The sequence below is a fragment of the Pectinophora gossypiella genome, chromosome 10, assembly GCF_024362695.1.
Source record: "Pectinophora gossypiella chromosome 10, ilPecGoss1.1, whole genome shotgun sequence".
Taxonomy (NCBI): Eukaryota; Metazoa; Arthropoda; class Insecta; order Lepidoptera; family Gelechiidae; genus Pectinophora; species Pectinophora gossypiella.
Genome location: NC_065413.1, coordinates 14,743,625 through 14,754,370, shown reverse-complemented (window position 1 = coordinate 14,754,370; position 10,746 = coordinate 14,743,625). Strand labels below are relative to the sequence as shown.

General features: G+C 35.8%; 1 protein-coding gene across 1 annotated transcript; it reads right to left on the bottom strand.

The window, feature by feature from the left end:
- Positions 1–963: 963 nt before the first annotated feature.
- LOC126370011 (elongin-B) lies at positions 964–10,417 on the bottom strand. The gene is made up of 5 exons (XM_050014633.1): positions 10,312–10,417; positions 10,098–10,191; positions 9,651–9,795; positions 7,690–7,792; positions 964–7,089 (listed from the first exon to the last, which is right to left on the bottom strand). Exons 1-5 carry the CDS (start codon positions 10,312–10,314, stop codon positions 7,075–7,077), a joined length of 360 nt encoding a protein of 119 aa, XP_049870590.1. The 5' UTR covers positions 10,315–10,417; the 3' UTR covers positions 964–7,074.
- Between the last annotated feature and the right edge of the window lie 329 nt (positions 10,418–10,746).

Below are 10,746 nucleotides of genomic sequence, written 5' to 3'. Positions count from 1 at the left end.
CTATAGTTTTGTTTAATAATCTCAGGCTTTTAATGTACTGTCTCTATCATCTTTAAAAAGTTAGAAAGAGATAGAGATAACAATTTCAGCGCGAGAAGCGAGTGAGTTTTTATGGTACTGTTTGACATTGACAGTTCGCGTTCAGAAATTACCAAATGTCAATGTTTTTCTTTTTTCAGGATGTGATTTTTGTATAATGAGCCTTTAAATAAATATTTATCATATGAGATCTTATATTATCCCTTTGTTTCCCTAGGCACTACCAGTTGAGTCATGGGAGATTTTTCTTTTCCGTGACACTACTATTCTCATTCGCTAATTACACTCATACATTTACTTATTTACCCGTGAAATCATTATAATAGTAAAAAAGCTATAATTAGTTTGTATTTACGAACATGAAGTGTTAGATATGATTTCGTTTCTGGGAAACATAGCATCATGCCTATATCCCGAAAGGGTAGGCAGAAGTGCATAGTCACTCACTTCCCCATATAATAGGGGGCGAACCTATTGCCATTAACCGGCCACAATTCTTAGAAACCACACGTGAATTCAATTATCTACGATCCAAACATGACTGCATAAAGTCGAATACAGTGGAGCCCGTGCCAGGATTCGAACCCGTGACACCACTAGTAGCGGTGTTAGGGTAGGGCGCGGTTGGGCGATCGACCAGGGCGCCGGATAAAAGGGGCGCCGCAGCAGAAGAGATGCTGAAAAGAGAGCTGATAGAAAGGCCAGAGAAGTAAAATTTTTATAATAAATAATTATGTATTTTAATTTTTTTAATTATATGCTTTCTCTTTTTTCATATGGGTTTGAATTGCAGTTGCAGGGCGCCGTAGAAATCTCGCCCAGGGCGCTGGTACAGTTAAAACCGGCACTGGACACCACGAACAGCGGTACCACGGATTCTGGGGAACTGATTATGAAATAGAACAAAAAATAAAACCCGGCAAAACAAATCAAAACAGCTTTATTTCCTGCTGGTTATCTGTAGATTTCCCATACTTGCACATGAAATACTACACTATTCTTTGTCTAAGTCCCATTTGATGCGTACGAAATGGTTTTGTTCATTTTTTCTATACGGTTGGCTTACAAAGCCTTGCGTGAGACCAGTATGAGTTAATGTGTTGTTGTGTACCCCAGTGTACCAGCTTAATTATATTGAGTACAGAAGCTGGACCATGTCTATCCCTTGATGACTAGTCACGGAATATCAGTGCCTCTACCACAAGTTAGTATGACAACTTAACAAGGTATTTCCTCAAGTACCCTCTTAAATAGTATACATTGTATTTTGTAAACTAATTTATTGTAAGTAAGTACACTTACAATAACAGATTTCAATTTAGAAGAGAGCCAGATATTTGTAATTTTGTTATCTAATGTCCCTATTGCCTAATGTATTAACAGCTAAACGAGTATTACAAAAGATTGTTTTCACTTTAGCACGTAGTAGGTATTAGTTACTCCTTGTTTTAGCTATTCTATTACGAAGAACAACGGTATCTATAATTTTACTGGTACCAATGATGAAAGAATCGAATGACGCGTATAAAACGGATTATTTAAAAGCGTCATATATATTAAAGAAAATTCTATATAAATAGACTGCCCGTACTATCTGGGTAGTGGCGTTATATGAGCTTTCAAAATCAAATAGACAACACTAACTTTTCAAAGTGGTAGAGTCACAAAGCACGTATCTGTATGAAGTATCTTCTATCCTATGTCACAGTGCGATATCGTGCAATATTTACCAAACTATTCTATATTATGAAAAGGAAGTATTCATTTGGTAGCGAGTGTTCACCTCGATATTGCTTTTACTAGCTATGCACCGAGATTGGCGGAACTACGTATTTGGCTGAACCAAAAAATTTGATATAAAAATAAGTTCATTTTGTCGGGAAGATACATTAGGAGAAGTAACAATTGTCGCGTATACCTATAGTATGTTTTGTCTTAAGAAATACCCTAAATTCTAACGTTGCATGAACTTTTATGACGGAAAATAAAAGGTATACTGTTCTTTAAACTCAAATAAATGTACAAATATATACTCCAACTGGTGTTAGGTACGGTTATATAAAATCGTAATTAAGTATACAGTTCCGCCAATCCGTACCCATATAGCGTTACAATAATGGGGTTAGCGAAGACAAGTCGAACCCCAATCAAAATATACACAACATCTTACATTACAAAGGTGCAAATACAAAAAATAGATAAAAAAAGAAAACAATAGAAACGCGATGTTTCAGGAACTAGGTGAATTCGATTTCCTTTATACAGCAATCACAATAAACAACTCAAGAGAGATACTGGACGAGACTCACAAATGCATACCTACCATTTCTTTTTCATTTCGAATTCATAGATATTCAACATAACTGATAATATACAAATATTTCGATTACAGATTCGCTACATATTTTTAACATTTCTCGAAATATAGTATAATATACATAAAACAAACTATAGCCGATGACACTTCCAGAAACACACAACTGTCATAGTACCTACTGACTTTACACATGCCGGTTAGATTGAGGTATAGAGCATACTCTATCACGACGCTCTATTGCAAGAGGCGCAAACCTACCGTAAACCCTTCGAAGCACAAGAATTTTACATAAGGTACAAGTACCGAGGTTTGAACCCACGCTCCCCAATTGAGAGGCAATCTGGTGCCACACAGGACCAGTGTGAGATTTTTTCACGTGAAATATAACGGAAAAAAAAGTATTTATAAAAGAAAGAGGTGAATATCTATTAACCAATACATGCTTGTACATTGTTTGAGGTTTACGCGGCTTTTATTATAATAAAAAACACATAATACCGGGTTCTAACCGCATTTATCAGGGATGTGAGACTCCCTAGGAGTCCCGGTACGGTAGTTTTTATACATGCTTGGTTTTTATTTAATATTTTTACCAACGACAAAAATCCCGGTTCCATTCTGCTGACCCCGGTAGGTACCCATAAGGGCTATTTATTTTGTGACGCTCAGATTAACCCTAAGTAGTATTGAGTTGCCCGGAAATTCCATATATAAAAAGCTAGTTCTTACTGTACCGCCTTACCGCGTCGAACTTTGGTATGCTTCTATCCTTTTCTGTCACTCAGAACCGTCATTTGCTAGAGTGTGATAAAGAGCGGGAGTCCGACCGCCTCGTCGATTCCGCCGAGTGCCGTCGCATTATCTATCGCAAATGAGTGATAGGAAAGGATAGAAGCATAGGAAAGTGCCATTCCGTGTTACCAAGGAGGTTAAAATGTTAAATTAAATTCGTCTAAGAAAATAATATTGCTATTTGACATTTGTTTGCATTGCGCACTTACTTTTATATGCGCAAATGTCAAATTGCAGTATTGTTTTCATAGATGAATTGCTTCGATGCATTTTAACCCGCCAGATCTGTTTCAGGACACAGTCAGCACAGTCCCATCCTGCTCGGCCATTTACACTAAAGTGAGACCCAGCGAGGGGGTGAGGTAAATCTAACCCGGCATCGATACGAATAGGTGCGGGGCAGAGAGTGTCCGTTCTATACGTATTATTGTTCTTCATAAAGATAGTATGCACGTGAAAGTCGCGTCCGATAACTACATAGTCTGTTAAAGAATGTTAGAAGAATACAATGGATTGTATGACATATAAAAAGCCCTTACTATATACCTATTAATTAAATTAGCTATAACTATATTCCATTCTATACTATTATCAGTTGAATACAGTATCATTGTTTTATTAAACACGTATTTATGAGTTTACATGTTAATGAGGAAGAGATGTAGTAACATTGGAGTATGTTTTGATAACATGAGTTGTTTTTTTAAATATCCATTTGGTAAGGATTTATGCTGTAACGACGCAGGTGTTTCCTTGAAATTTTTTATTTCATAATCTAAATTTTTATACTAATTAAATACTTGCGGAATCAGTCGATAAAGGTAAGTTTAATGGTTAAATTCTAACTCCAATGTTACTAGTAGCCTAAAATCGTACAGTCCGTCTATTACATCAGTAACTAAAGTAATTATTGCAAGAATCTTGATATAATTTCGTTATTAATTCAAATTGTATTCTAGAACAAAAAGTAGCAGCGAACGCAGATGAGTACTTTTTGTTATTCGACTACTTTTCTGGCAGATCGTACTCAAATACTAGGTACACTACATAACCACCACACTTTAAGAGTAAAAGATATTGATGTCAACAAACAACAGTATTATTCGGCTATGTATTACTAAAAAAAACGCACTGATACTTAACTACAAAGAGAAAATTAAACCGAAAAGATCTGAGTCTGAGTTGTCATGCCGGGTTGAGCGTGTTAACCACACCACCTCATCCTATCCATATGATTTTTTTTACAATCAATATCTCGACCATAGATCGAAAAAAATAGATATAATTTTCTCTTTGTGAGTTTCCCTACGCTTAAAACAGTGTTAATACCTAACCGTTTTAAGGTTTCATATTTGTTGCCATCAAAACACAGAGTAAACTTTACGGTATAAATTAGTTTATATAATAATAACGCTTTAAATAGAATCATTATTTATAAATATAAACCAATTTACATGACGTAATGGCCCCGATTCCTGCAGACACCGCCTAATTTTATTTTAAGTGATATCCGTCATTTTCATATCCGTCGAAAAGGAAAGGGACGGATGATTCACAGCTCTTAATTTTAGGAAGAATGAGTAAATGAATGAATAACCCGGGCGAATCAAAAGGTACGTCTCTGGTATGCAATCCGTTTGACGTGCTGTCTACTTAACCGTGTCGGGTTATTGACGGATGTAAAATTTTTAGACGGTTGGTTTAGATTTGTGCTTAAAATTGACGTGTGTTCCATAAATTTTATGCTTGTCGATTACTCGTCCCTTTCCTTTTCGGCGGATAAGAAAATGACAGATATAACTTAAAATAAAATTAGATGGTATTTACAGGAATTAGCACCAATATGCAGATTACACATGAGGCGTAAACAATGACGATATAAATGTACGGTCACGAGTAATATGTAACACTTTGATACCATGTCACATTAACTTTTTTGAAAAAGTAAACAGTAAGACTCATTAAATGTCAAATATGTTAGTGCGACAGGGTTCTAAAGTGGGTACATGATACTGTTTATGACTGTACGTCCCTATGTAAGAAGTGAAAAATAGTTACCATTTTCGAATGATGAAATTTGTGAAGCGCAAAGCGATAAAACCGCGGCGTCCGAGGGTTCCAACGCACGATACTCGACTATTTTACACAGAATTCGCGAAACAAATCAGTTCTCTAGGTGGCGTACTTAATAGTTCCTAGCATATTCACCATTATTCATTAACAGAAGTCTTAGGATTACAGCTATTTATAAAAGTAACTTTCGCATAGCGCCTGCGCCATGCTTTGCAAGATATAACAGATTTCACAATACATAAGATTGAAAATGTAGATTCAATAGGTGTTCCTAAGACGTCGACTTAGAAGTGAAAGCTAGGAAAGTTGTAATTGTCTAGTTTCATAAATTGAGCTATTTTTACTATCAGCACACCCCGCATACTCCATATAAATATCTCATACTTGCTTGCTGCCTAATGCGCAGGTGCGAACGAGATATAGTCCGCTCTCTTCTTCTTACTACTTAGCGGCTTACGGCTATTTGAGACTAAAGTAAGACCCAGAGGGGGTGAGATACGAATTGGCGCGGGGCGAAGAGTTACAGTTCTAAACATAGAACTATTCTTTATTCTATGCTATCAATCTAGTTTCTGCCTACTCGTAGTTTGAACCCTCGAGCCGACACCAAACTTCTTACTTTCGAGACTACAATATCATTGGAGTGACTGACTGCATCGCTGTTAGCCATACGATTATTATAATTAGTTTTTTAGTGCAAAAATTATAGGCACGAATTGATCTAGACTTTCTAGTTTCATAAAATGTTAATGTGAATGTAATTTTAATGATGAGTTCTTTAGCAGGCGTTTAGTGAGCCTTCCAACGAATGACATACGCTAACGCGATCGAATAAAAAAAAACATTTTTTCTAATTAAACTTGTCAATGAATTTGGTAGAATACTGTTGAATTTAAATTTATTTTTAGAACGCCTCCGGTAGTTTTTTTTAGTAAAACCAATAGTTTGTAATAATATTTTAGTGCCAATAACGAGGCGTTAAATTCAAAATTCTTCCAAATTCTTTGCTACTACTTAATCGCAGTAATACATTGAATCTAAAGTTCTAAACACAATGAAACCACGCCGTTCTAGTTACACTTGAGAAATACAATATTTCTACTCGACTTGCCATATTTCAGTAATTAAAAGTACCTTGCCTCAATTTCTTTGTGTGTGGAACCTTAAATATTACCGAAGTGAAATGTATTTTTCGTAGGGTAACACTACAAAAGCGCTACACTTCTTGTACAAAGCATCACAAAATACTATAAAGAAACGTGTAGACTGATGCTGCGGTCACATGCGTGTTATACTTTCAAAACATTAAGTTGATGTTTCGTTGTATTATTCCAAGTACCATAATTCCTTTCGTACTAACTTTAAGACTTACACGCATTAAAAAGTGTCTTTCTTTAGCCTCAGTTCAGAAACGGCGGGAAACGCGGCGTTCCCGCGCTTTTTTACACCACAGAATTCTTGGATGTCATACTAATTGGCCAGGAATCTATACGTGCGTAAAAATCATAAAGGAGTAAAATTATTCTGTGGTATGAAAATGCGCGGGAACGAAGTTCCCGCCGTTTCTGAGCTGAGGCTTATTATGTTCAGTTCCTCTTTAAATCACGGTTAAAATATACTTAGTATTAGTTGTTACTTCTATGGACAAAGTTCAGTCCTTTAAACAATAGTTATAACCACAAATGTGACCGAAGCACAGCAGATTAATGTTAAAATGGAACACAAATCGTTGATAAATTATTAACAAAATATGTTCATAGGCAAAAAATATAGTTAAGGCGTTAGTCCTGGGCGCTGGCGGGGGTAGAACATGTGACCGCGCCCGTAGTTATTGCATGTTCACATTGTCGCTCTTAGTTATGATCCATCTGAAAATAATTAACAGTACTCCAAAAACATTTGCATACAACATGGGTCTTAAACACAGCTGGCGAGCAGTGGGTGTACTATACACCTCTGCATACGGTACGAGACTCTTTCTCGCCGCGACAGAGATCATCCATCTGTCTCTTTCTGTGCAGTACTGTGAGAGTGACGGGTGACTTATGTCGAGGCGAGAAAGAGTCGCACGCTTACGGTGCTAAGCCCGCTGATATAGGTATGATGCTATGTTATGTAAGTTATATATTTTCTTTAAACTATACCTACTTCTTTTTAAAAACCCGAACATTTCCAAATTTTTGTTCAACAAAATACTTTCAGTGTTATTACGAAACGAAGACGAAAGATAATCTAGATTTAAAATAATATGTGACATGTTATATAATTAAGTACGTGATTTGGTAATTAGTTTAATTTTCAATAATTTAAGTCTTTGGAATGTTGGCGATACCAATTTAATGGTTGTTACCATTTGTAATAATTACGTCATCAAACGGCGAGCAATGGCGGCATACCTTGTTTCGTTGTACCATGTTTTAGTCTTTGTCTTGTAATAATGCTGTTGGAGATTTAAGTAAAAAATGTACCTGTTCCTGTCCATTGGTCTCCTGGGACTTCATGACGTCAGGCAGATCCGGGGGCGAAGAGTACGGGGTCAGGTCCAGGGCTTCGAATTCACCATTCTCCTTCCTGATTCGAAAATGTTGCTTTTGATTAGTTTTGTCATAAAAAAACAAAGCCTCCCATCCAGCCAACACATGATGCTCGACAAGTTCGACAAACTAGAGGTTTTTACGAGGTTTGTAGAAGAAAGTTTATAAAAAATAATAATAAAGTAGTTAAAAAAGTGAATCTTGAATGACCTATGTATATGTATATACCTTATTATTGCATTGTTTAATTTCATGTTTAATCAAAATGTTATCTAGTTTGGTACAACCATTATCTTTAAAATGTATCCTGAAGATTAACAATCCAATGTGAACATTGACTAGGTATATGTTGTAACTATTATGATAAAGGGTATCTTTCTTACTCATGCTAATTAGTAATACTACTTTTCCATTTGTTGTATTTTTCTAATCTATGTGACTTAATGCGATCGAATACGACTGCTTTCTATCAGTGACAATACATTTAAGTATTACAAATAATAGTTCAAAGTTCAATAATACATTTCCGATATAAAACCAGCCTAATACAGGTTAGGTCACATACCTCCGAATATGCATTACTCGGGAATGTGGGTTTCCTCACGATATTTTCCTTCACTGCTAAACATGTGAAATAATTTATGATCCAAACATAAATTCGAAAACAAATTCGACAATCATTGGGTTGGGCCTGTGCTGAATTCAAACCTGCAACCTCAAAGCGAGAGGCAAGCATTCTACCAACTGGGCTACCACGGCTCCTACTTAATCTGGCTCAATACATTTTCATTATTAAGAAATCTATGTTAACCAAACTCACAAATCATTAGTACACTGAAAAGTCATAGTACTGGTCTATACTATGACTTTTCAGGTACTGACAATTACAATATAATAATAATAATATTCGCGTGTTTGGGAGGCGCTTGAGGGACCGCGGTAGTGACCCCCGCGCCAGCTCGTTCCTAGTTCAACAGGTTCCAATAGTGCGCGGTGACGCAGCCAGTATAATGGGCACATTTGAACCAGGTATGAGAGGGGGCGGTATTTTAGACTGACCTGCATTGTTTGTGTAATAATTGGAAATGTTTTAATTGGTTGTAATTTTAATTTAAATACAATTAAATTATTCGTAAATTAAATACAATTAAAGTGACTAATTGTATTTAATTTACGAATAAAAAGGATTACAAAACATATAGTATAACAAAATATAAATTTGTTTATTTCTATGTAAGTACAGGTTTAAGGATGATGAGAAATATATGTGAGGTGGTTGGGACTCCACATTTAGAGCTATTGTCGAATTTGGTTGCCAGGTTTAGACCACTAATCCCAAAAAACCCGGGACCTTCGGATCGAGAGCCCAATGCTCAACCACTGGACCAAGAGCTTTTGTGTAGATTAATTGTCTCTATGGTGGCTCTTCTGGAAGAGCTATTCTGGATTTTGGTATCTTGCCAAATTCAGGTCTAGGTTACCAATGTCAGAGTCTCATTTCTATGTTTGGCAAGAGTTTAAAAATGTTTCTACCATTCTACATCAAAAGACCTTTGTGGTCTATTAATGGTCTAGACCAGAATGTTCATCTTCCTTTGACAATAAGTCACTTACCAACAAGTGAGATTGTGGTCAAATGTTTATCTTATCTTATTTAGCCTATACGCTCCCGCTGCTGAGCAAAGGCCTCCCTTTGATTTTGCCTATCCTAAATACCTATAAAAAAGTACACCTCAAAATCAATTGGCAATGCAGAATCTTCAACCAATCATAGTGTGTTAAGAAAGGAAAATTAAATTTCCCAAAATCATTTCAAATCTAAGTAACATTGTTTAAATGTTGTATGTACAATGCAGTCTATGGAGGTCAGTGTAAGTTACTCATAAAAAACTTACCTTAAAGCCAAACCAATAGGAGCAGGACATTGAGCTTTAGCCGTAGCCGATGTGAGTCCATATTCAGCCAAGGTCTTCTCATCATCCATAAGGTTGCTGTCTTTGTTGAACAACATCTGGCTCGGAGGTGGCACCTTCAGGATACCTGCCCATCCACAAATGAAGTTCTAATTATCTATATAAGCGTCACTACTACCATTATGGCGAAATAACAGCAAATTGTATGATATGTACTTATACTAAACTAAAAAGTAAATTACTGCTAAATATAAAATATACTTGTTTCAATAATTACACAAAATAGAGATATGGTAGAGAATTGGCGACGCTACACCTAGTAAGACAAAAAGAGTACCCCAACGAATAACAACAAAATTCGCACAAACCGCCCGACATTGTTTCACTACTAAAAATAGATTTTTCTCAAATCGTGCAAACGGCACTCACCTTCTATCATTTTCTTCAGTTCTAGTACAGTCGTTGTGTCCTTCGCATCAGTGAAGATGGTTAGTTTTTTTCGCCTAATCATTAGAAAGACATCCTGAAAACAAATTCCATTTTTGAGGTTACATGTCCAAACTAACAAACATACGTCAGAAAATAATTGATTACACAACAAATTCACGATTATTGTACACGAAAACCAATTTGTAACACTTACCATATTGGATTTATATTATTTAAACTATTATCTATTTATTTTCCGTAAAAAAACGCTTCAAGGCGTACGAAACGAAATTAAAAATTCAGTGACAAATTGACAACTGTTTAACAGAACAGATAAAAAATATTATCTTCATGCAGCTGCTGGATTAGACGTTTCGTTCGTTCATAGGTTCGATACAGTTTATTAGTACAATGGATATACGACGAATTCAGATATTTTTTATTTCTCTTGGCTTCGTTATTTCATCAATAATACTAATATCCCAATGTCTAAAATATAGTGACATATAATTTAGTAAACTTCATCAATAACAAACAAGACGTTAACATCTAAACTAAACGCAATAGACGTCACTCACTTCACCTATGCTTCACCTTCACAGCGTCTAAAAAAAACGCAAAAAAAAAAACTATTGTAGAGGCTGTAGCG

What these genes read in the sequence shown, in the direction of transcription:
- LOC126370011 (XM_050014633.1), bottom strand. An exon ending in ACTGAAGAAAATGATAGAAG is followed by an intron (nt 9,796 to 10,097) that starts GTGAGTGCCGTT and finishes GTGGATGGGCAG; the next exon opens with GTATCCTGAAGGTGCCACCT. An exon ending in CCTATTGGTTTGGCTTTAAG is followed by an intron (nt 7,793 to 9,650) that starts GTAAGTTTTTTA and finishes TTTTCGAATCAG; the next exon opens with GAAGGAGAATGGTGAATTCG.